General features: G+C 49.5%; 1 protein-coding gene and 1 long non-coding RNA gene across 10 annotated transcripts in view; one reads left to right on the top strand and one right to left on the bottom strand.

The window, feature by feature from the left end:
• Window positions 1-749: 749 nt before the first annotated feature.
• Csf1 (colony stimulating factor 1) lies at window positions 750-20,124 on the top strand. Of its 9 annotated transcripts, none has more exons than XM_039103173.2 (10): window positions 750-1,254; window positions 4,457-4,576; window positions 5,715-5,777; window positions 7,317-7,487; window positions 7,633-7,713; window positions 10,712-10,859; window positions 12,956-13,118; window positions 14,034-14,086; window positions 14,406-14,464; window positions 18,041-20,124. In XM_039103173.2, the coding sequence occupies exons 1-10, from the start codon at window positions 1,216-1,218 to the stop codon at window positions 18,329-18,331; spliced, it is 1,188 nt and encodes a 395-aa protein (XP_038959101.1). In that variant the 5' UTR covers window positions 750-1,215; the 3' UTR covers window positions 18,332-20,124.
• Window positions 19,099-26,529, bottom strand: part of LOC120100914 (uncharacterized) — a 49,630-nt gene continuing 42,199 nt past the window's right edge. The window contains exon 3 of the long non-coding RNA XR_005501202.2: window positions 19,099-26,438. This is a non-coding gene — a long non-coding RNA (uncharacterized LOC120100914). The remainder of the gene's footprint in view (window positions 26,439-26,529) is intronic.

The raw sequence follows: 26,529 nt of genomic DNA, 5'->3' as shown, positions 1-26,529 counted from the left end.
CTGGAGGATAAGTGACAAAAGGTGCCTCTTTGAGACCAGGCCATTCATCTGGGCATGAAGGGATTAAAACACATCGAATCAGGATGAATGCAAGGAAGAAAAAGGTCCAGCTGTTGGCAGTATAATTAATAGGCTCCTCTTGATCAGTTAATTTAGATTCATTCTCATGTAAAGACAAAATGTGATTGTCTCCACAAATGCATTTCCAACAGAGTTGAGGGAAACCAAGGGCCCAGGCACACCAACCTGTCCACCTGAGCTGGGTTCAGCAGCCCAAGAGCAGGGGACCAGCTTCCTTTTCAAGTCAAGCACCTGGAGCTTCTGGCACAGAATACAGAACCACCCGGCTAGTTGTCACAGGACCAGATCCCTCCTCTCCTGACCAGGTAGCTGGATTGTCCCTATAGCCAGGGGACAGGGAATTTAGCCGGTTCTTTGGACAAAACATACATAGGAGGGAGCAAGCCAACTTGCAAACCTGCTGCCCTGGGCTCCATAAGAGTTGAATGGAGCTACAGCAGAGAGGCCTCGGTCATCTGTGCTGGTCCATCCCCATTCAAGTCCTGTTCAATGTACTCTGCCTTTTCCTGCTCAGATTTGAGGATTTTTGGGCCTGGAGGGGAAAGTCCCTAGGGGCCAGCATTAGACAGAGAACAATCACACGAGATTGACAACAGTGGCGAGCACAGAAGGAAAGGCAGTGTCTTGTCCAGTGCTCGAGAGAGGAGGGGGAGGGCGGTGGAGCCCCGGTTACTCTGCTGAAGGCTGCGGAGCTTGCACAGCCACAGAGCGACTGGAAAGAGAGCTAGCGGGGAGGACTAGGCGGCCCGCTTGGGGGAAGGGAGTCGGCGGTTCAGTGGGCCTCTGGGGTGTAGTATGTGTCAGTGCCTGTGAGTGTGTTTTGTGTGTGTGTGTGTGTGTGTGTGTGTGTGTGTGTGTGTGTGTGTGTGTCTGGCGGAGGGCCAGGGTGATTTCCCATAAACCACATGCCCCGCCAGCCCGCCCGCTTAAAAGGCTGTGCCGAGGACTGGCCAGCGAAGCTCGGCCAGGGGAAAGTGAAAGTTTGCCTCGGTGCTCTCGGTGTCGCTGCGGCTCTCTGCATCCCGGGACAGCAGCGTGGCCCTCGACCGCGGCGCAGGCTCTCCAGCCACTAGCGAGCAAGGAAGCGAACGAACCAGGGCGGCCAACACGCCGTGCCGGGACCCAGCTGCCCGTATGACCGCGCGGGGCGCCGCGGGGCGCTGCCCTTCTTCGGTAAGCTGCAACCGTGGCGCGCGGGGCCCGGGCTGGGCTGGGACAGGAGCTCTGCAGCAAGCAGCAGGCGGCTCGGCGCGGCCCCTTTTCGCCAGCTGCCCAGGCTTCCCGGCCCTGGGTTCTGGCTTCCTTATTGCTTCTAGAACAGGGCTGAGGCCCGCGGTATTTCAATAGCTGCTCCCAGGACTCCAGCGCTTTGCGAGGTAAAGGGAAGGTTGCTCATCCCATTGCACGGAGGAGAACACTGAGCTACCCACAGGCAGGAGAGAGAGAGAGAGAGAGAGAGAGAGAGAGAGAGAGAGAGAGAGAGAGAGAGAGAGAGAGAGAGAGAGAGAGAGAGATATGAAGGCGGGGGTGGGGGTGGGGGAGGTTTGCAGCAATTGGTACGGGCCCAGTGTCTGCCAGGGTGGTCAACCAGTTTCCGAGTGACAGAGACCCGAGTGTGGCATCATCCCCAGTAGACATCTCCCTTTGGCTGTTGCACATGGTTTTAGGCCCCAATTGGGAGTGGGTCTTCTGGGTAGGGAAAATTCAGGGTCACCCAACTTTATGTCAGGACCTGTGCTGAGCAACCTGTTGGCAGCAAAAAGGAGACAGGCATGCTGCTACTTGTTCAATGGAGGTGCAGGAACTGTTAGGGACCTGGGCGGCTCTCTGAGGGGAACTGGACCTGAATCTGTTCTTGAAGAATTTGGTTCAATGAGATGGGGCTATTCTGGGCTGTGCGTCTGACTGAGGAAAGTGCAAGGAGAGTTCAGAGCTGCAGAGGATGGTGGGCTGCTCACACGTGTCCCCAGTAGTGGCAGCAGATGATACGGTGTGGCACTTACAGAGTGGAGGATGGTACTTTCAATGAACAGCAAGTGGGTTTGCTTCTGGGGAGAATGAGAGGGAAAACCTAGAGGGTAGGAACAGAACTGTTATAGGCAGAAGAGAGGGTTGCAGGTGTTTAGGGGAGAGAAAAGTAGAACCATAGGGAGGGGGGCCAGTGAGAGGCAGGAGATGGGGTTAGGTGGGGAAGGGATGAAAACTTAAACAGTAAGCAACAAGCAGAGAGAGAGAGAGAGAGAGAGAGAGAGAGAGAGAGAGAGAGAAAGAGAGAGAGAAGAAAGGAAGAAGAAAGACTAGAAGGGGAAACGAGAGGAGGCAGAATTAGACAAGATGAGTCGGAGGGTTCAGTCCGGCAGTCCAGCCAGGTCTCTGCAGAGACTTTACTGATTGGGAAATGGAGCATGATGTGATGTCTTGAAGTGTTCTGAGACGGCAGCAGTTTCCTTCCAGGGCTGCTCTCTTAGACAGAGGCTGAAGCAGTGGGTGGGAGGAAGAAGCAAGCCAGGAAGAGCCTGTCCAGCCAGATGCAGGCTAGAGTATTAACCCTTGGGTGTCCATCCGTACCCTGTCTAAGGTAGCACTGGGGTTACAGATCCAGATCCAGGAGTGGCCCCCTTGGGTCATCTTTGAAGCCAATGGCTGTGCATGCTTGAAAAGCCACCAAAACCTGGTGGTCTTGAAGTAATGTCTTTACCTTGCTATCTTCAAACACCAATGTCTTGAAGATCCCAGACTGAGGTATTTCTGAACATCTCCACTGCAAGGTCCTTTCCTTCATACCACAGACACGATGGGTTGACACGTTGAGTGACACCAGCCTGGGCCAGAGCTATCTTCTCCACAGTCATTTCCTTTAACAGGTCCTGAGCCTGGGATTCTGGAGATCTGGGCTGCCACTCCTATTCAGGGCTAACTTTCCAACTGCCCAACCATGCCCAATGCAGTATCAACCCATAGCTGGTTGCATCTTCTCTCTCTCTCTCTCTCTCTCTCTCTCTCTCTCTCTCTCTCTCTCTCTCTCTCTCTCGTCAGCAAGGACCTTAACAGGTCCTGTGCTTAATGGCATTGGGCAACCCTGTGTCTCAATGCCCATCTCTGTCTTCCACTCTTTAAGGCCTCACTGTGGTCCCTCTTCCCTCCACACTGCCCAGCCAATGCTGCCTTTCCTCCTTGGCATGCACTGGCAAAGCTTCGGGCTTTAGATGTAAACCAATGTTGTTATGGACTGTTTCAGAGCCTCCCTGTGTTTTTCCAATGCACTCCTATTTGCAGCATTTGTCTCATCATCTGGACTATTGGGGCAGAGCCCAGATCCAAGAAGGTGCCAGTCATCACTCCACCCTGCCAGCATTTCCCTGAATTGGGGGATATCAGCAGCCAGAATGCTCAGAATGGCAGCCTCAGGCCAGGGGAAGAAAGCCCAAGAGCCCCTCTGCCTCAGGCTGGCCATCTCCTGGGATTCCCTATTAGAGCCCATAGGGATGGAAGCATCTTAGGGTAGAGGAGGAAGGAAGGACCTGGTAAGGTGTCAGGAGCCAGACCTGTTACCCTGGGGACGAGCAGCTACTGAGCCAGATGGGTGTTGATGAAAGGGAGAGAACTTCCTTGCTGTGGCAAGAGCCTGCTGACTAGAGGAAGGGCCTGATGCGTCTCAGATAGGCAGATGCCAGCAGGGAGACACAGCATTGTCTTTGATTAGTCAGATGGACTCTTCTTGAACTGCAAGTTTAAGTCTCTAGGAGGTCTGCCACTCGCGTTGAGTTCCCAGTGCTTGGTCCCCTGTAGAACCTAACCTGTGGAACCAGGTGGGAAAGAAGGTAGGCACCAATGGTAATGAATGGTTCTGGCTTGCAATCTGAAAGCCAGCTTACAAGGTCTCGATTTGTCTCAGTGTTAAAGTTGAAAGACAGAAAACCTTACCCTTGAGTCTCTCAGTCACCAACACTTATATTGGTTGGTGCACCATTAGTATTATCATTAGACATCCTCTGTAAGCTGGAAAGATGGCTCATGATCTAAAGACACTTGTTCTTGCAGTGGATCCAGGTTCAAATCCCAGAACAACCATTCATACCTCTAGGTCCAGGGGATTCGAAGAGGCAAGCACATAGAGTGTGTACATGCAAGCAAGCAAAACATTCATAAACACAAAACAAAAATAAATAAGTCGTTTGAATTTTTTTAAGTTCTCTGTATTGTTGGGCTAACCTGGGTTAACCTAAGAAGAGTTAATCTTGGAGAAGATGGCATTTGGGTTATTATCAAGGGGAGAGTGAGCTGGTGCACTGGCTGATAAGAATCTAACTGGGGAGTGCTGCATTCTGGGAAGGGAGAGGAAGTGCTGGAAAGCCATGCCTTTCTCCTGTTACAGACATGGATGGGCTCCCGGCTGCTGCTGGTCTGTCTCCTCGTGAGCAGGAGTGTTGCCGAGGTGTCGGAGCACTGTAGCCACATGATTGGGAATGGACACCTACAGATTTTGCAGCAGTTGGTGAGTATGAGACCTCGCCTTCTCCTCATTAAGGAAACGGAGACAGCAGCCAGATGGCAGAGTCCAAGAGAGGGCTTAGAGAAAATAGTTAACTGGATAATGGCTATCCTGGTGTCTCATTGATCTTCTTGAGGTGAACACCTTAGCTCCTCCCAACCCTTTCATCTAGGTCTACTATAGTGAGTAGGATAGGCTTCTAACTGTTGCCTGAGTTAATGGTAGCCCAGGAATGTCCACTATGGATTCTAAAAGGCTCCTTGACCCTGCTCTGACTCAGACAATGCCTCCTTTGGGAAGTCAGCCTGGTCTGCCTGCTGGGTCCAGATGGTTTGTCCTGCTCCTAGATAGCTGGATCCCCTGACAGCCTGGCACCAGGGCCCCACCCAAATTTATATGGGAGGCTCTAACCTAACTCCCTGCCTTCTGCTTTTACTTCCCTGGCTCTTGCCCCTGAGGTTGGGGTATCCTGCTCATCTGGGCTGGGAAGGAACCCAGATCCCATTCTAATAGGCTTAAAGAATCATCAACAAGTCTAAAGGGTCATCTAGCCAGGCAGGATCCAGTTGTTGTCATGGCTTCTGCTCCTCTCACTAAAGAATGTATTGTCTTTCCACGAGCTTGGCAGGGTGGGGCAGCAGTGGGTAAGGTCATCTGCAGAGCCCTGAACTTGGGCCCTGGGGCTGAACCTCCCAATCTCCCTTCTTAACAGCACTCTCTGCGTGCAGCTTCCCTGGTCCATGGTGCCATCATGGTCTCTGAGGGTTAGAACATTGCTTCAGGGAGAGGCTGGGGCTAGAGACCCAGACTCCCCAGAACTTGGCCGGCCTCTCTTTGAGGCTTTTCACCATAGAGTGCTTACCACCTCCAGAAAAGATTACTTCCTATATTTTCCTAGAGATGCTTCTTCCTTATACAAACGAGACTGCGTGATTTCATAGGTCATAGAAGTGTCTGTCTGTTTTTAAGTCCTCTGAGCTTTTGGAAGATACAGCTTTTCCCCTAGCTGTAGCTCTGTCATTTTGGCATTGTTTTAGGGAGGTAAAGTTAAAATGTCATTCACCCCAAAACCTGGGTCCCCATCCTGAAGCTGAGCTGATCTATAGGTACCATGTAACTGCTGGCCTGTTCTATCTCACAGATCGACAGCCAAATGGAGACTGCATGCCTGATCGAATATAAATTTGTAGACCAGGAACAGCTGGTGAGTAGCAAGTGTTTGTAAGGCCCCGGGTGCTTAACTTTATATTCAGAGCCCATCCTGTGGTGGCATGGAACTGCATGAAAGCAGCAGAAAACCTAGAGCAGACAGGATGGGGATATGGGAATCCCTGGGTGCTTCAAGTGTCAAGTTCCAACTTTCAGGGCTGGGCAGAGTCCAGAGCTTAAGTCCTTTGCTGTTTTCATACTTTGACCTGGAAGAAATCAGGCACTTGCTAAATGCTAGGCACATTCCCCAATTAATCCTAACAGTACCATTCTGAGGTCCACGGATATTGCTTGTTACCCATGCAGAGATTCAGGAGCATACTTAGTGATAGAGGCCTAATTTGAACCCAGGAATGTTATACCATGTGCTTTATTTTTTTAGATCACATCTCCTCCAATCCATTAGCCAGAGAAAGGAAGACAGTCTAGCCTGGCTTTCTACCTCACACCTAACCTTAGGGTGCTGTCCCTTTATACTCCCCAGTCCCGAGGAAATTTTCAGGGGCTTCCTGACTTCCCTGATTCTAGGGCACTCTTCATCTTACCACTAGGGGGAGCCCTCTGAAACCCCAAAGCCTTCACTTATTTCTCCTTACCTGTCAGGAAGCCCATGGCTCTAGGAGAAAGCAGACAATCTAGTTCCAAGTCCACAGTACCCACCACACCCTATGTTCATTCATCTCTCTCCTTTGCTTTGTTCTGCTCCCCAGCTTTTCCATCAGCTCTTTGCGATGTCTTCCCATCACTTCCCATGTGCCCCATCGATCCCTGTGCCACACCTCCTATCTTCCAGCCTCAAGAGAACAATCAGGCTATCCAGAATCCCTTCCGTCTCTGAGCTCTCAGCACTAGACCATCTCTTCTTTGACCATGCCATGGTCTGCATAGTCTCAGGGCTCCATCCATCCATTCTCCTGCTCCTTCACCTATTCACTGGATCAGGCACTAGAGATGCAGAGATAAAAGTAGCTTCTGTCTTTAACCATTTTCGGTATCCTTGGAGACAAAATCCAAGGCTACGCTTTTGATAATAAGATAGTCCTCAGTATCTTTATATTTTGGAGGATTTAAAGGGGCCATATGGAAAAACAAAACAAAAACCAAAAAAACAAAACAAACAAACAAAAAAACTTTTGTGGAAGTAAGTTGAAAGGAGAGAGAGACAGACAGACAGAGAGAGAGAGAGACAGAGAGAGAGAGAGCGCACTAAGGGGCAGCAAGGCTGAATGAAACCCACCCTCCCCTGTGTGTCTCCTGACTAAAGCTGCATTTCAGAAATCCAACGCTCTCTCTAATCAGAATCTACTTTTCTGTCATGCTAGCCCAATTCTCAGTTATGGTTGATTTAAAGAAAGGTAATAAAAGACAGGCCTAGGGTATCATCATCCTCATCGCCAGGGTGGTATGTCCCTTCCTCAAGAGTACAGGAGGCAGGCTACAGCTCTCTATCTGCCTCGGGTGTGGTTGGTCGTCTGTCTCATATAAAGCCTGGCCACCATGGCCAGGGACTAAGCTCCTGGTTCCTGTATTCCAGGACGATCCCGTTTGCTACCTAAAGAAGGCCTTTGTTTTGGTACAAGTCATAATCGAGGAAACCATGCGCTTTAAAGACAACACCCCCAACGCCAACGCCACCGAGAGGCTACAGGAACTCTCTATGAAACTGAACAGCTGCTTTATCAAGGACTATAAGGAACAGAACGAGGTAGGGTGACTGGGGCAGGAGCACCAGGGAAGGGGCAGAGGGAGGCTGCAGAGGTCCCACCCTGCCTCATATGCTTGCCTTGCCTGAACCTCACTAACCTACTCCCTCGCCCATTCACTTCTTTACTCCATCCACCTTCATCAAGCATTCATTAGACAGAAGGCACAGTGTGGACCCTGAGGATATCCTTGGAACAAGAAATTCCCCTTCCCACCCTTACAGTGAGGTAGGCAGCTGTTAAATGATGACACCTGTAAATATAATCAAAAGGGTTCTTCCTCCATTCAGCAAAACCTTATTGAGTGGCCACTGTATATCAAGTGCTGTTCTGGACACCAGGAATGAGCTGTGATTTAAAAAAAAAAAAGTAAAAATCCCCACACTCATAAGAGAGCCAGCGAAAATGAGCAAGTGTGTGGACGGCTGATGGTGATAATAGCATTGGAGAAGAGTAGAGCAGGCGAGGGGAGCCCTGAGTAGTAGTGGGAGGAACAGGAACCTGAGACTGAGAGTGCAGTGAGGACCCTAACAGAATGAGGATGCAGATGGGAAGAGAAGGCAGCAAGAAGACTTTAACTGGTGCTCCAGCACGAGGAAGAGCAGTAGGAGCCACACACAGAGAAACATTCTGGAGTGAGGAGCACTACACTCAAGCCCTAGGGTAACCAGAGAGGTTCGCATTCAGAAGCCCAAAGGGCATGGGTCAGGCATGGGATGTTGACAGGAGGGAGCAAAGTCAGGAAGCACACCACTAATTCATGGTGTTGAAGAGGTGAGCTTTTTGTCTTAAATTTGAAAGAAGCCACCATAAACTAGAGTGACACGATGATATGATGGAAGGCCATCTGGTGGTGGACTGGTCAGTGGGAGGTTCAGCCAAGCTGAAGATGGTGGTGACTTGAATCAGAGCAGAGCAGGGAAAATGAAGGTGAGTGAGCGGGATCCCTCCAGACAGATAGGGTGTGATGCTTCCTGGGAAAAAGGGAAAGGGTGAGGCAGATGTTTTCATCTGGAGTCCCTGGAGCTCTCACTGATGTCAAAAGAAGGATGACCACAGGCAGAGTAGGTTTGAAGGAAGAGCTCAGTTTGGTGTGAGGCAAATCAGACAGCTGTAGTTGCTGCTTGTGACTGTGAATGATGGACACACAGACACTGTGTGTGGAACCACAGAACTGCACAGCCCAGTCCACCCTTCTCACCCTGGTAAGAGGAGAACGGGATCCAGGATCCTGAATGAAACACAAGCCTGAGGTAGGAGGAAAGCCTAGAGAGGGCAGCACCTCAGGGCTTCCAGATAGGAGGAGCCAGAAGCTTTATCAAAGGAGGCTGAGAAGTCAAGTAAGATAAGGGGTGACAGTGTCTGTTGGTCCATCTGATTTGGAAGCATGGAGATTGCTGTTGGAGGCAGATGGGGAGAAGAGAGAGGAAACAGAGACCACAAAGTAGAAACACTCTGCTCCCAAAGGGGACAGGAAACCAGATTTTCTGGAGTGGCTATATGGTTGAGGAAAGGATGGTTCTATACTGTGCAGCTATTCACCTAAAGAGCTTATTTGAAAATGCAGAGGCCCAGCATATACCGTTACAGACTCGACTTTCCTGGGCCCATCAGTGAGCCTGGGAATCTGCGTTTTGAGATGATGCCGCATCAATGGTTGAGATAGAAGCTCCTCAGTCTTCCCTGGGTCAATGACTATTCACTCAGTGCATGCTGAGTGGTGACTTGGGGGCAAGAAAGAGTGTAAGCCCAAGGAGCCAAGGCCAGCCACACTGCTCCGAAAAGGATTATGAGCTCCTAAACCAGCAGGCGCCTCCATGCTGAGAAAGCTTGGGTGTCAGGGTTCTAGGTGAGGATGCCAGGTTTCTTTTACAGCATATAAGGCCAGGGACATATGTAGGACAGAGGCAGCTGGCCTGCCTTAAGAGTTCCTGGGAGAGGCTGGTGTGCTGTTGTTCTAACATCACAAACAAGGGGATGAATCCGCATAAAGCCAGTCATCTGTCTGTTCTCACCTAGCTGCTGAGTGATGAAGCCAAGCCCAGGTCATTTCATTCATTCATTTGTCTAGTAACTGTTATAAGCATGCTATGGGAGGGCCAGAGAGATGCAGTGATGTAATCAAGGGAGCTGTAGTAGCCTTGGAAAACCTATTGGCCTTCCCAGAATAGCTCAACTTTAAGGGAGAGAGTTGGCATTCTGGAAATAGGCTGTAGGTGAGACTGTAACCACACACAGAACAGCTTGCTGTGAGAGGTGAGGTGGACCCAGAGCAGAACCCCGAGGCACTGCAGTATGTAGAAGGAACTCTGGCACAGAGCCTGAAGGAGCAGCTGGTGAGGAGGGAAGCACCCAGGAGGGCATGACTTCTCAGAGCTGCAGAGGGTGTGTGAGCACTTGGGCCAGTGCAGAAGAGAAATGCCATTCAGCAGGCAGGGCAGGGCATCCTCGGCACTTCCTCTAAAATGGGGCACCAGCAAGGACCTCATCTCTTCTGGTCTACCCAGGTCTGCTCTCTACACCACACCAAGATGATTTTCCTGAAAGATAAGTCTTATACCACGGACCACCTCCCCAGCAGGTTTTCAGTTTCCTGTTGGCTCTGTGGCTTACAAGTTCCTGGCAGAGCCAACGAGTTCTTGGTCTTGGCAGGGCTCTTTCCAGCTGTGTCTCTTGCCACTTTCTTCCTACATTGCAGAGCTGCAGCCTCTCCAGCCTTCTTTCAGTCTTTTGGCGTCTCATGCTTTCCTGTCCCAGGGTCCTTGCATCTTCTATCACCTCTACCCCCACTTCCTTCTCTTACCCTACTCAGCTTTTAGCTGATCCTTTTGGAGATCTTCTCCCTGGGCCCTCTTTTAGCACCTATTGGTTATACGCCTTCACATGGCTCAGGACACTCTCTTGGGAGCCACTGTGACTTGTAACAATGGGTTTAGTGCTAGTGTCTGCTGGACTTAGTGCCCAGCTTGGCTAGGAACCACGTCTCTTTTGTTCACTGCATAATGCCCAGGTAAATATATGGCAATATACCTGGCACTTACATATGTGTTAGATGGATGTCTGGAGAAATGACATCTCTCAACCTCAAGACTGATACTGCTGCAAAGCAGAGGAGATGTAAGGGAGGAAACAAAGGGGGAAAAGAGAAAACCTAAGAGAATTGGATAGAGATAACAGAGGAGGCCCATGTTCATGCTTACCAGAGGGGGCTTCACTCTTCTCCCAGGCCTGTGTCCAAACTTACAAAGAGAGTCCTCTCCGGTTGCTGGAGAAAATCAAGAATTTCTTTAACGAAACAAAGAATTTCCTTGAAAAGGACTGGAATATTTTTAGCAAGAACTGCAATGACAGCTTTGCTAAATGCTCTAGCAGAGGTAAGCACAGAAGGGGCCAGCTACAGGGAGGGTGTGTGCAAGGTGGGATATGGGATTGGGGGAATCCCAGAAGCAGCCTGGGTGCTAACTGTGTTTCTGTGTGTTTTGTGTACTCGTGTGGCTTCATGTACCTTAAGGTCCTGTGCACATGTCTTTGCTGACATGTGTGTGCATGCACACTGACTTATGCCTGCATGTACTGTTTCACTGCCAAACTTCATGTGGCAGCACCAAGAAGGCCCCTGCTGGTGGCCGTGATGGTAGTGAATGGGTAATGGGACCTTCCTCGGAAAGCCATAGGCATGGTGGCCTCCCCCCGGGCTCTGCAGGCTGGCTGAATAAATGGGGGTTCCGTGGAAAGAGCAGGAGCTCCACCTGGCAATCAGGGTCCTTGCTCCAGGAGCTTGGCTGCAAAACACTAGGATAACCTGGCTCCGGAAGTCCCCAGGATGCCTTGGATGTCCCCTCAAGGGACAAGGCTGGATTTGAAGTCTGAACATCATTCAAACTCTCTCTACCTGTGCACTCTGCGTGTACTCATCTCTGCATCCTGTGCCACGTGTGTCCTACGTTCAGCCTTACTCCCTAAGGCAGGGGCTGAGGTCCTGCAACCGGACAATAGCCAAGTCCAGCCTTAGTGCTTCAATTCTGAAATTCCAAACTTGGCTGCTTCCCAGCTCCCGGCCTTGTCCTGTCTGTGACAGCAGCTATGGTGGTTCCTCTCCTGGCTGTGCATGAAACCCGTGTCTTGGATGCCTTCAGTGTCTTGTATTAATCCAGGAGCTATTGCTCAGGCCCCTGGCCTGGGTGCTGCTAACCCCTGGCTTGGCCTCCGGCCAGCTAGAACCCTAGTACACTGTCCTGTGATCTTCCTCACCCCAAGTCCTGCTCTGTTTGTCTGTACCTTGCTTTTGGTCCCTAGTCCATGATACCCTGCATATTGATCCCTCATGCCTGAGTTCTGTGTCATGATCGTTTATTACTGTCCTGCCCTCTCCCCAGCCCCAGGGCTGTTAGAAGAGGGACCCCTTCCTATGCCCCAGAGCCTTATCCCCCTCTTAGCCCCTCTGGGGGAGCTGTGCTAGAGGCTGGTGACTCTATCTCCTCCCCATCTTTCTCTCTCCCCCTCTCTGTGGTTCTTTCAGATGTGGTGACCAAGCCTGATTGCAACTGCCTGTACCCTAAAGCCACCCCTAGCAGCGACCTGGCCTCTGCCTCCCCTCACCAGCCCCCTGCCCCCTCCATGGCCCCTCTGGCTGACTTGGCTTGGGATGATTCTCAGAGGACAGAGGGAAGCTCCCTCTTGCCCAGTGATCTGCCTCTTCGCATAGAGGACCCAGGCAGTGCTAAGCAGCGACCGCCCAGGAGTACCTGCCAGACCCTCGAGTCAACAGAGCAACCAAATCACGAGGACCCACAACCTCATCCTTCTGCGGGGGCCCCCATCCCTGGGGTGGAAGACATTATTGAATCTTCAATGGGCACTAACTGGGTCTTAGAAGAAGCTTCTGGAGAGGCTAGTGAGGGATTTTTGACCCAGGAAAGGAAGTTTTCCCCCTCCAATCCTGTAGGGGGCAGCATCCAGGCAGAGACTGACAGACCCTGGGCCCGCTCAGCATCTTCTCCATTCCCTAAATTAACAGAGGATCAACAGCCAACGAATATAACAGACACCCCGTTGACAGAGGTGAACCCTATGAGACCCACTGGCCAGACACTGAATAATACTCCTGAGAAGACGGATGGTTCATCTACACTGCGCGAAGACCAGCAGGAGCCACGCTCTCCCCATTTTGCCACACTGAATCCCCAACGAGTCGGCAACTCAGCCACCCCCTATGCTAAGTTACTGCCTCCCAAAAGCCACTCTTGGGGCATTGTACTGCCCCTTGGGGAGCTCGAGGGCAAGAAAAGTACTAGAGATCGAAGGAGCCCCGCAGAGCTGAAAGGAGGACCAGCAAGTGAGGGGGCAGCCAGGCCTGTGGCCCAAAGTACTAGAGATCGAAGGAGCCCCGCAGAGCTGAAAGGAGGACCAGCAAGTGAGGGGGCAGCCAGGCCTGTGGCCCGTTTTAATTCCATTCCTTTGACCGACACAGGCTCTTCTATTCAGGATCCCCAGACCTCTGCGTTTGTCTTCTGGGTGCTAGGCATCATCCTAGTCTTGCTGGCTGTCGGGGGCCTCCTGTTCTACAGTTGGAAGCGGAGGGTAAGGAGAACTCCGGGAGAAGAGGACATCCTATGGGGCAAGACAAAGGCTGGGTAGGTTACAGGCTGGAGGGTAGCCAGGTTCCAATAGGTTCTGCAGTTGCTGGAAGGTGGGGATGACAGCCCAAAGGGTAGAAGGTAGTGATGGAGTGTGGCTTCAAGAATTAGGAGCTACCAGGCGTGGTAGTGTGCATGTAGCCCTAGCAATCCAGAGGCACAGGCAGGCCTCTTTGGCCAGCCTGATCTACTGGTTGACAAAGCAGGTTTTAGGCTAGCCAAAGCTATATAAAGAGATCCTGTCGGAGAAATTAATTAATTAATTAATTAGGTCCCCAGCCTCCTGGAAATCATTAAGAAAGGATGAGTTCTAGACTAGCCAGAGCTACATAGAGAGATTCTGTCTGATTAATTAATTAATTAATTAATTAAAGAGCTCTCCAGCCTCCTTGAGATCATTAAGAAGGAACGAGAACAGAATCATGTTAAAAAGAGAATTCTTGGCTGGGAACTCAGAAGGCAGAGGCAGGCAGATCTCTGTGAGTTTGAGGTCAGCCTGAGCTACAGAGTGAGTTCCAGGGCAACCAGGGTTGTTACACAGAAATGAGAGCGAGAGAAAGCGAGAGAGAGAGAGAGAGAGAGAGAGAGAGAGAGAGAGAGAGAGAGAGAGAGAGAGAGAGGATGAGGGAATGAGAGAATGAAAGAATGAAAGAATGAAAGAATGAGAAAATGAGAGAATTTTAATACCAAGTGGGAGAGGAGAGGAAGGGAGAGGAATGCTATTCTGGGAGCTTGAGGGCCCATAGGTGGTGATCTACACAGGAGGGGACAGAAGAAGGAGTGCCCATCCTCAGAGGTCCAGGAATCTTCCTCAGCTGTGCATGCTTTGGAGCAGTGGGAGGAATTCTTGCAACTCAGTAACACTTAGGGGCATGCCAGCACCTCAGTAAGATAAATCTTTCTTGTTCTCAGAGCCATCGAGACCCTCGGACATTGGATTCTTCTGTGGGGCGACCAGAGGGCAGGTGAGCAGTTGGAGTGGGGCTGTAGGAGTCACTGCTGTCTGTCTTGGGACCTGTTTCCCCTCTAGATTGAAAGAGAGGCTTCTCCCCCTTGCCCTAAGTAAACAGAGCTGCAGAACAGAGTGGGTACAAAGAAAGAAGAGCCTCTCTTCTTCCCATGACAGTGGAGCTTTCTCCTGATTTCTTCCTAGAATTGAGCAGTTTGGGGTTTTCTAAATCTCATCCATATGGAACCCATATGCAAGTTGGGGATAAGCTAGTAGGTCCCCTCAGTTCCATGCTCCTGCTGAAGTCTTATGTCAACCCTGTGTTCCGCCTGCAGCTCCCTGGCCCAGGATGAGGACAGACAGGTGGAACTGCCAGTGTAGAAAGGATTCTAAGGTAAGGCTCTGACTTTGATATCTCTCTATCCCTTAAAAAAAACTAGGTACCCACCCCTGTTGTAGAAACCACCTGACTCCCAGGCGGTCCACACACTCTTGACTTCCTCTCCTCCACCCTACTCCCAAGTCCACTCATTCATCATCAAGTCTAGCTAGGCCCCTCTCTTCCAGGCCTCAGGTCTCCCCTTGTTCCTGAATCCCCTCCCCAGCTGAGACCAGTTACTGTGACCTCTTCATTATGTTTCTATTCTTGCTGTTGCTACATCTGATCCCAAAGCAACCACATTCCTCCTCCTCTAATGAGGCTTTTACAAGGTCTTTACCACCATGCAGAATTTTCACTAGCCTCTGCATGGCTGCCAGCCCCCTTCAATTACAAGCAATCCCAGCTTGGTACTGAGCCCTGACCTCCTCAGCATCCTCTTCTTACCAAACTGTGCCTTATCTGTTCCTGCTCCCAAGCCAAGGTTACTGCTGCCTCCCTGATTTAGGATCATGATGCCATAGAAATTTAGTCTTGGGAGAGCTGTCAAGAGGTCATTTGGCCCAGTGTCCCAGCTAAAAGGGCTACTCTGCACCCCCACAGGGAGTCAGCCAGCTTCCTGAACACACACACACACACACACACACACACACACACACACACACACACACACACACACACAGAGAGTTTCAGGCAAGTGCTCTGCATGCCAGTCTGCTCAACTACACACAACACTGGGGTCACAGCACACAACACTGGGGGAATTCCTTCCTTATGTGGGCAAAGCTGCCTTCCTTTCTCCCCTTTCCCGACCAGTCCTCTCTCATCTTCTCCTGAGGCCTGATATTTAAAGTCAGTTATTCATGTCCCCTTTAAAAATTCTCTGTGTTAAGTGTGACCAAGCCCCTCAAACATTCCTTATATGATATGGTTTTCAGACCCCTCACCATCCTGGACACACTCGTTTGTCAATGTCCCTCTGAAAATGTGGCGCCCAGCCCTGGACACAGTACTCCAGATGTTGTCTGACCAGCTCAGAGTACAGTGGGACGGTTGTCTTCCTTGATCTGGACAGTGCTCTTCTACTCATGCAGATTTAAGATCACATTAGTTTTAACAGCTGCATCATATATTGTCATATGTTGAGCTTGTAGTCTATTAAAAACCCCAGTTCTATTTCCCACGAGCCTCTGTCCAGCAGACCTTCGCCATCCCATACTCCCACACTTGGACACCTAACTGTTTTAGCCAAAGTGTAGTTGGAGCTCACCTTTGTTAAAACTCCTTGTTGTTTTTCTGTCCATGCCCTGAGCCTACGGAAAGTGTATTAGCTCCTACTTTGGTCACTTTATAACTCCTCGTTGGGTCCCCTGCACACTGATGCATGTCTTTTGTTGTCCTTGTCCACAGTGTTGATGGAGATGTGACCTGTATTCTTCCTCTCTATCTCCACCCACACCAGCCTGTCAGGAAGCTTTTCCTTCCTGAAGTATATCCCACATCCCTCTGGTTGTCCTTTTAATTCATACCCTTCTGCTCCTTTGTATATGGCTCATGCTATATCAATCCATACACATTTGGATGTTGTTTTATGTATTTTAAATCATATTTTATATGTATATGTAAATTTTGCCCTTCTAAGAAGATTGTAAGTCCCTAGAGGGCAGGAACTATCTTCCATTTTTTTCTGCACTTCATTTTCGATCCAGGATTTTAGTACAGACAGTGCCACCTCCATCCTCGTCAAAAATTTAGTAAATGTTGGTAGCTGGTTTCAGGTCTGAATCACCAATTAACCCTGGCCAGAATTCTCTAACTGATCAGCCTTCTGGGTGATTAACCAGCCAACTGATGAACTCATCTTGCCAGCTAGTTAGCTGACTGACTATTCAACTAACTAGCTGGTAACTACTTAACTGACTAATTTTTGATTGATGAGCTGATTGGCTAACCAGCTAGCAGAGTGCTTAGTTGATTTGCTAACTGACTGGATGGCAAAGTAGCTGTGTGATCTGTTGAAGTTTCCAGTTATACCCCTTGCCACATGTAAGCAAACTGTCCCGTGTGTAGGATGATGTGTCTCAGCTCTTCCCCAGACAGAGGAAATCTCACAGATGTTCAGAACCAGGGAGATTTATTTGGATTAAAGCAAGCAGCAACCCATATCTAGACTCTTGCAGACCCACTTGGCTGTAGTGTGGGTGGAGATGGGTGAGATGAATGAGCTGGCTCACTGGAGCAACTGCAAAGGATCCAGAGCCTCTCCAAACTGAATCAGGGAGTAAAGGTTGCCGCGGACTTTGGGGCTCAGTGCTGTGTTTCTGCCACCTGTATGACCTGGTTTCTCTGTACCCAGTTGTCCTTTACACACATCCTAACTCTCAGACCTGCCCAAGACTTCAAGTTTCTCACCTAAGGATTTCAAGATTTTACTCAGTTGGTTCAGATCTAAATTGGTCCCCATTCCAGGTTCAAGGAGTCTATGGGAACTGACTGACCAGTACTCTGACAAGAAGATGAGTGGGACACACAGAAGTGGGGACTAAGGGAAGGACACTAGGTTGCAGAAAACTCGGGTCCATGGTCCCAGGAAGCAGGAGTTGGGTCAGAGGCCAGAGCATGCCCTCTGCGGCCTTCTTCCCCAGTGGACCCTGCCAAAGCCTGTGGCCTGGCTATACCACAAGGCTCATGTCCAGTTTATAGTTCCTGCTTGTTTCCTATCCAAAGCCTGGGAATAGGCTGGGGGCCAAAGGCTGTAGGTCTCATCTTCCTTCCTTACCCATCACAGGCTTGACCAGTAGGGCTATGGACATTACTAGGGAGGCGCCACCCAGGGTCCAAAGTCAAACTGTTGGCTAGAGTCCAGGGGATTTCTGCTATGGAACAAAGAGTTCTGAGGATGCTGGGCAAGGGGACAAAGATGGGGGTGGGGTGGAGAGAGGGCAGGGCCCTGGCTTCCATGGATGACAAGAGGCAAGTCCTTCATCCCATCTGGGAGGAGGCTAGGCTACTCAGGGTGAGCATGCCTGTTGATAGGGCAAGCCCTCCCTTTTCCTGGCACTGTCTCTACCCTCTGCCCATCAAGCCCAATTTCTTTCTACTTGATTGCTTTTGAGCAAGTGTCTTCTGTGCAGACCCTCTCTAAGGCATGGTATGGAGGCATGAAAAATTCTTTGCTAGAGTTGGCAGAGATCCCCTTAGATCATTGGTCTAAGACTACTAAGATGGCCTTACCTGAGGAGTGGCCTAGTAGGGACATTCAAGAGCTTGTTCCCTGCTTCCATCTGCTTGAGCAATAAGCCTAGACCTCCTCCAGTCCTAGGCCCTCATTTTGTGGTCACTACTCTCCCAGGAGGAGAGGTAGGAGGTGAGGCCAGTCTGTCCAAAGGCTTGGACTGCTGCCAGGCAAAGCTGCCTGGTGTCTCTGTGGTGTCTGGGGTCACCTAGAGGGCCAAGGAAATGACCAGAGGAAGTCTTGCCTGAAGCCAGCCAACAACCCACAGGAATGCCACACCTCCCCCAACTATGTCCTCAGCGACCCTCCCCATACTCCCTCTGCTGACCAGCCTTCTTCCCTTCTTTTCCCTACAGCTGGGCACACAGGACTATCTCTTTATGGGAGGAGACATTATGGCAACGTCCACCACTACCCTCTCCTGTCATCTTCCTGGGAATGTGGTCTGCCACTACCAGAGCTCCTGCCTACCAAGACTGGATGAAAGCAGCTTTGATGGGGATCTTTCCATCCTAACCCTTAGACTCTCAACTAAAGAGAGAGGGCTGGAGGATGCCCCCAGTATCCTGCCACTATTTATTGTGGGCCCTGGAGGCTCGCTGCATTTGAGGAAGGGCAGCTCAACAGCTCAGGACCCTTTCCCTTAGGGGCTGTTCCCTCCTCTCAAAACCAGAACCTGGCAAGGGCCACACTAGCCTGTATGGCCCATGGGAGATCAGGACAGATGAGAAGGAGCAGAAGAGCCCTGTGCCCAGAAGACCCAACTGGTGCCAAGGAATCCCAACGTGGACAGGCAGGGGCCTGTTTCCCAAGAAGAGAGCCTGACATTCAAAGGGTGGGACAGCATCTGCCCAACTTCCCGTAAAGGCATAAAGGCACGAAGCCCAAAAAACGGGAAGAGGAGGCCTTTGGCTGCTTGTGATGACAGCTTAAAGGGGTCTACACCCTCAACTTGCCTAAGTGCCCTCTGCTGATAGCCAGGAAGGAGGGAGACCAGCCCTCCGGACCTATCTGACCTGGCTCATGATGCCAAGAGGAAGACTGAGCTCTAACCTCATCTCCTCCTGCCCATAGCCCCTGCCAGAGTTCTTTTGCCAGCAGAGGCACCCCTCATGAAGGAAGCCATTGCACTGTGAATACTGAACCTGCCTGCTGAACAGCCTGTCCAATCCATCCCTATGAGCGATCATCCGTCCGAATGTTCTCCCACTTCCTTCAACCTCTCCTCAGCTTCTTGCACTGAGCTGGCCTCACATGTTGACTGAGGGAGCCCCTAAGCCCGACCTTCCCCCGCCTCAGCCTTTGATTGTCCAGGGTGAAGCTGTGGGAGAACTGCCTGGGCTACCAGTCAGAGCTGGTCTTTAGGCTGTGTTCCTTACCCAGGTTTTTGCATCTTGCACTTTGACATTCCCAGGAGGGAAGTGACTAGGGGAAGGGAGAGAAGAAGGGGAGACAGAGACAAAGGCCACAGGCAGAGCTATAAATGAGAATGGGTCTTGAAAATATGTGTGTACCCCTAAGCTTGAAGTTGATCTCTATACTCCAGTCCCTTGCCAGCTGCCTTCCCCTACTGCCTGAAGCCTGGAGCTGAGCAGGTTGTCTGGTCCTGAGCTCTGGGTATGGAGCTCTGTGCTCCAGCCCCACCCTCTTCTGGCCTTTGCTCTCCAGACCTGACTCTGGTAGGGAAGGATACCTTCCCAGTCTCACCTACCCCCCCCCCTGCCATCTCTAGCCAAGCAAGCCAGGTCTAGAGAGGGATCAAAAAAAAATGGGTCATTTACTTCCAACTCTGCTCTGATGCTCTGTTTCCTGAGCCAGGCTAGTCTGTGGTGACCTGGGCATGGGTGACAGGGCTCTTACTTGCTCCTTGGTCTCTTTATGCTGCTGCCCCGCCTCCCCCCTTTCCTGCCCTCCCTGGCTACTGGGTCGCTAATCTTTCAGGCCATGGATCCGGAGGAGAGTGGTCTATAGGCTCCACCAGCCCTGTCCTGAGACAACAGAGGGGGTGAGGACACTGGAGACTTTCCCGTGGGGCTTACTTAGCCTTCTAGTTACAGACTATTTCCACACTAGAAAATACGTATTTTTAAATAGAAGAAAAACACAGAAACAAACAAAAGGCATTCTCCTACCCCTCCATCTTAAACATACATTATTAAAGACAGAAGAGCAAATCCAACCCATTGCAAGAGGCTCTTTGTGGGTGCCTGGTTGCATAAGAGCAGGAGGAGCCCCAAACCCACCTTTGGAGCTTCCCTGCACAGGAACCCCTTCTTCCCTCCAAGAAAGCCCAGAGGGAGCACTGCCTCACCAACTGTGAGACTGCGTTTTTTTATACTTGGAAGTGGTGAATTATTTTATATAAGGTCATTTAAATATCTATTTAAAAAATAGGAAGCTGCTTTTATATTTAATAATAAAAGAAGTGCACAAGCTGCCACGTGTGAGTCATGGGAAAAGTTGATTTTGGGGCGTGGGCAGCAACAGTCGGTGGGAGGGAGCTAGCTCTAAGATTTTTTTCAAGGTGTATGATTAGGTTTTCTCTGGGCTTCAGTCTTGTTTCTAAAACCTTCTGTACTATTGGTGTTCAAAAGCATTCATCTGCATATCTGTTAATAGGAAAAGCACAGAAAGCCGCCAAACCTCAGGCCTGGCCGCTCCCCCCCCACCCGGCCACCTCAAGCCCAGCCCAGCCCAGCCCAGCCCAGCCTGGGAAAATGGCTGGTTGGGCTCTTTCCAAGGGCCTGAAGGGTCTGAAAGGAGGAATCTATCTCTAGGACCACAGGTCCCTGCTGTCCAGGGGAGGGAGAACTGGCAGGCCCAGTAGGGTGCTGAGGTATTTAGGTAGCCTGGAAAGTGAACAAGCCTAGTAGGAAGGGAAGCTGCAGTTACACGTAGGCATTAGACCTGTAGAGGGAAACCACAGATATGGACTTCCCTGGGAGAACTATCCAGGTGGACCAGAGCAGGTCAAGGTCCTGCTAGGCACAAACACCACCACCACCCTGCCCCCAACACACACACCCCACCCCGGTCAAAACTGCAACAACAGAACAACAGGGGCTTTCCTGTTTCAAGTACTATAATAGACAAAGTTTTAGATGAAAGGTACCCTGGCTTAATGCAGAATTATCTGGGTTACCTCCAAAATCCTGATTCCAGCCCTGGCCTATATCTACACAATCAGAATCTCGGGGTGAGGCTCAGATTCCAGGTGCCAGAATTGTCAAGACACCCCAATGATTTAAGTGTGACCCTCTGGGTGCATACTGGGCCATCAGGGCCTGGCTGTTCTGCAAGCTAAGTGACAGAGCTGGAGTTCTTCTACCCCTGGAGGTGAGCAGTCTCCTGTTGTGTAACTAGAGATTTATGGCTGGAGGGTGAGACTGATAGAATGCTGGGGGTCGGGGGGGTAAGACACCCTTCATTCTGGCCATTGCTATTTCACAGGCAGGGCCGAGAACTATAGCTTAGAGATCGAAGCAGTAGGGCCCAGCCAAACCTCTAAACCTCTATCCGGCCAGAGGCAGGAAAATGAATCAGAAGCAACTAGGAAGAGACCTGAGGTTAACCTCCTGCAGACTGTGGGCCTCAGCAAGAGGGTAGAGGGGACATTGATGGGTGTCCCACAGCCTCTTACAGAAGGCTCTGAAGCTAGTGGAGGTGGGTAGTGACTGTAGCTCGGGAGGAAAGTCCCCATTTCCCAGGGCAGGCCTCTCTGCCAGTAGAGCACATTTCTTCCTTGGGTTTCCTTTTTAGTTTCTTGAGGGCAGAGGGTGGCCAGACTCCACTGTCCTGGAATTGCTGAGGGAGCAGAGTAGCTCATGCCAGCTACTGAACACAGAGTGGCTGTCTCTCTCCACCTCAGCTGCCACAGACCACAGAAAATCCCACAGGCCGATCCCCATGGCTCTGTCTAGGGTCCAGACTCAGCTCCATGACTGCTCCGAAGAGGTTATGGATAAGTCACTGCAGTACACTAAGTTCCAGGGAGACAGTGCTGCAAATGAAGAGTGGACTCAGAGCCTTCTCAATGAAGAAACAATGAAGAAAAAGGACCCTACAAAGCAAGGGCAAATGTCATAATGCAAAGTTGCCAGGGGAAGTACGAGGAGAAACATGTTCTCTAAGGAGAGGAAAAATCTGAAGACATAGCAAAGGCCACGAGGAAAGGGATATGACAACTAGGATCTGGGCATGGCCATGCATGCCTATAGTCCCAGCACTGAGAAACTGAGTCAGGAGGATCAAAAGTTCAAGGCCAGTCTAGGTTACATTAGTGTGTTCAAAACGTTGAAGAGAGAGGGGAGGGGGAAAGAGAAAAAGAGGGGTGGGGAGAAGAAGGGAGAGAGGGAAGGATAAAGGGCTGGAGGGAGGAGAGAGATGAGGGCCTATATTCCTCTTACACGGGAAGGCTGGGGTTGTAGGTTAGTGGTTAAGCACCTGCTTAGCATGTACAAGGTCCCCAGTTTAGGACTTCAAAAAGAAAAAATTAGGGATCCCAATATATCCAAGAAACCTCCTCCTTCAGCTTTCTTTTTCTGTTCTGACTCTAACTCAAATCAAAGAACATCCCAGCCCATCTATTGGTGATGCTGTCGCAAAGAGATGGGGAATGTGGAAGAACTCTGCCTCAAATGGCAAGTAGCCTCCTGGACAGAAGACTGCTGAGTTGAAGGAGGAACACAGAGCACAAAGCTGCAGACTGAGCTCAGGGAAACCCGTGCTACAGGAAAGAGTGCCCTCAGGGAAACCCGTGCTACAGGAGAGAGTGCCCTCAAGCACCCTGGCTGGACAGCCGAAGAGGGAGGAGAGAGGATATGGAGGGGATAGTGACAAACAAGTTTCTTTTACCAATCTTTCTTACCTACAGATCATTGATCCACCCAAACAGAACTTGCTTCTTTTAATGGAAGAATAGAATTGAAATATAAGCTAAGATTTTGGTTAGTGAGGCTGTTCAACCTGACGACCTGAGTTGGATCCCTAGGAACCAACTCCTGCAAGCTGTCCTTGGACCTCCACACATATATGTTCTCTCTCTCTCTCTCTCTCTCTCTCTCTCTCTCTCTCTCTCTCTCTCTCTCTCTCATAAACACACACACACACACACACACACACACACACACACACACACACACGTAATTTGAAAATGTAAATATATAAAAAAATTTTAAAGGCATAACATTTTTTTAAAGTTACTCCAAGAAACAGGGATTAATCATGCAAATCCCCAGCTAAGTCCCTAGTTATCAGCTAAATGGAGGTAATAAGATAAAGGTGCTATGACAACTCATAATAAGGACCCTAAGCCAGGCTTTCAGGCAGACAAGGTGAAGAAGGCTGTGGAGAAAGGCTACATGAAGAGAGGAAGTGGTTTGTTCTTCCTTCTTTTCCAAGGCTGCTAACAAGATGGACCAGAAAAGTACTTACTAATTACCAAGCATGTATGACACACTCTTTAAAAATGCAATCCTATCCCCTGCTACTGTCCTGCAAACCAAAGGCTAACATCCTCTTTGACCAATATAGAAACAGAGGCTCAGAGAATCTTAACGACTCGGCCAACTCACCACAGTGGTGAAGTGGCAAAGCCTGCAGTTAAACCCAGGTCTGCAGCATTCAAATCCCACACTCTTGTCACAACACTGTACCTAAGGAGCCGTTTCATGGGAGCTTCTTGCACAGATGGACAGCTTGGAAGAGCTGGAGGGGTTGGGGGTTGGAGGGCCTTAGTGTTGTCTTTGTGCTCCTCTCAGATGAACTGTACAGTCTGGAAATGGCCGGAGACACCTCTGACAGACCCCTGTTCTTATCACCTCACTGCTAGCCCTAAACCTCACCAGGAAAGGAAGAGGAGCTGTTTCCTAGGAAAGACCTCTCTTGGCCATTGCTCCTTTCTCCTGGCTTCCCTTGAGCTTTTCTATTTTCTCCTTACCTGCCGCAGCCATCTCTGACACCCTGGCTAATTACTGTCCCAGGCACTGATCATTTCAGCTTGAAGCAGTTTAGGAACCATTCTTGTTTGATCTGAGCATGAATTAAGAGGCTAGAAGATGGCTTCAATTTGTCCAGTTAGTTCTCCAGAGAAGGTTGCCCAGGCATGGACCAGGATCCTTGAACTTGACATCTGGAGCTCAGCATGTTCTAGTAATTCTGAGGAAACAAGCCAAATGCTATAGATGGCAGGGCCTTAGGGATTGGAGCAGATCTTACTATGGTATTGGGGGACCCTTAAAGGGATTCATCATCCAATACACTGGGATCTCAAGCCATGGGCTTTCCTGAGATGTGGGTTCCACACCAGCATGTAGGAAGTCCTCTCTGAAGAACTTTGGGCTTGAAGACCAATTAGCTCAAGTCCTGTGCTATGCTCAGAATATTTTACACAGCAGCAATATCAACAAACCTTGATTCCCCTCCATTACATCAAGTGTCTGCTTTGCAGGTTGCTGAGAAGGCCTAGTGTGTAAAGACTTTTGTCCAGGCCTGATAGTCTTAGTTCCATCCCTGAGCATCTACATAGTATAAGGAGAGAACCAACCCAAAGTTCTCTGCTCTCTGACCTCCACATTAGCACTGCATGCACACACATAATAAATGTAAAAAAAAAGAAAAGCTCTGGTTTTCAACAACAACAAAAAAAGCAAGATGTGTAAAAAATGTAATGAAGTAGCCTACACACGGGGCAAAAGTAAACAGTTGAGGTCGTCCCCAGGCAAGTGTGGGCACAGCATGACTAAACAAAACTGTAAACTTCAAATATGTTCAAAGACTAAAGGAAAACTGGGAAAAAATATGAGCATTGTGTCTTGCCGAATAAAGAATCTTAAGAAGGATGAGAATTTTTTATTCATTTATAAATAAATTATGGGATTGAAAAAAGAGCACAACAATTAAAATTAAAATTCTCCCCTAAAGTCTCATCATCAGATGAACAGCCAGAAGAACCAGTGAACCAGAAGGTAAGCCAGCTGAGCTCTGAAGAAGAGGAATAATGACTAGCAAAGGAAAAAAACCTGAACGAAGCCACAGAGACCAATGGGATCTGAGCCCATGTCCCACACCTTCATGATGGGAGTCAAGGGACAGGAGAGGAGGGAAGGGCAGGAAACAGTAGTGTTTAAATATTTGAAAACTTTCTCAATGGGAATAAAGATTTTAGTCTACACATATAAGTTCAGCATACTCCAAGGAGAATAAACTCAAAGCAATCCAGACCTAGAAACATAATAACTTCTGAAAGACAGACTCTTAACAAAAGAAAAAGACTCTTCCAGCACCAAGATCCTGGTTAGGTTAGCAGCTGATTTTCTTAACCCACAGAGGCTCGAAAACAGTGAGATGGCAGATTTGGAATTCTGAGAGGAAGACTGTCAACCAGCAACTCTGAGCCCATCAAAATTAGTCTTCAAACTGAACAAATTAAGATAGTTGCAAAAACAGAGTTTATTACTAAGCTAGTCTTATTTATAAGAAATACCAAGGGAGTTTTCCAGGAGCAAATGAAAATACATAAATAGTAAATTAAAACCATATGAAAGGATAAAGGAGTCAGTAAGGGTAATGACAGGATTAAATATAAAGTGCATTACACAATTTTCTATTTAACTTAAAAAAGAAAAAAGAAAATCCCCAATTCTTGCATCACCTCCAAAAGAGTGGGGACAGGAATGGGTGGGTTGGGGGAGCAGAAGCAGAACTATTGTGAGCAATGTTTCTGTATACTAGAAAACCATAGTAGGTATGGATCTGAACCGAAACTGGGTTATAGCAACTGCCAGAAACCCTTCTACAGTCCAGTTGAGCTCAGCTCTGGATATATGGACTACACAGTAACCACTAGCTAAACAACTCAAGTCAAAGTGCAAGAAATGGCAGAGTCACTAGAGCAATCCATAAGCTGAGGCCAGCCAGGCATGGTGGCGCACACCTTTAATATCTACTCAGAAGGCAGAGGCAGGCAGAGCTCTAGTCCAAATCAACCCTGGTCTACAAAGCGAGTTCCGGGATAGCCGGGGCTACACAGAGAAGCCTTACCTTGCTGTGGGGGTGGGGGCTGAACTCCGGGGAAAGAGGTGCAACCCTTGTTCCACCTTATTCCATCTTCCATACATGACTTAAAACACCCAAGTTCTCCACTTTCCCAAGAGCTTTCCCAGACAGCATCATGTTTCCTTCTCAGTGAAACCCTGTGAGACTTTATAACCATGTAAGCATGTAGGGGCAGCAGGAAAATGGCTTAGAGGGTAAGAATGCTTACCACACAGGCATGAGGACCTGGGTTCAGATCCCCGGCACCTATGTAAAAAGCTTGATGTAGCTGTCTGTTTGCCTGAAGCCCTAACATTATGGGAAGCAGAGACAGGACAGCTGGGTTAGCTGACCAGACAATTTAGCCAAAACAGCAAACTCCAGTTTCAGCGAGAAACCCTGTATTAAGGGAATAAGGCAAGAATAACAGAGAAGGACATTCAACACCCTCCTCTGGCTACTCTAAACACACACACACACACACACACACACACACACACACACACACACACACACACACCAGAAAAGAAAAAGAGAAGTGAAGACTGGAGTTCAGAGGTTAAAAGCCCAGGGACATTAGTAACTACGAGAGCTGAGACTACGCTGAGTTCTGTCCTATTCAGGATCTGTCCCCATAGAGCAGATCAGTGACTGGCTCTGGGATGCTGACTTCCATGTTGTTTCATCCTTTTTCTGTCAGTTATGGAAAGCACCACACACCTAGACCAAAGAAAAGAAACAGCAGAACAACCTTCAGGCACCCATTACTTATCTTCAGTTTGTGTCCAGTCAAGACAGTCTTTCCCATGTA

This window comes from Rattus norvegicus, chromosome 2 (genome assembly GCF_036323735.1).
Source record: "Rattus norvegicus strain BN/NHsdMcwi chromosome 2, GRCr8, whole genome shotgun sequence".
Taxonomy (NCBI): Eukaryota; Metazoa; Chordata; class Mammalia; order Rodentia; family Muridae; genus Rattus; species Rattus norvegicus.
This window is presented reverse-complemented; position numbering and strand designations above follow the sequence as displayed.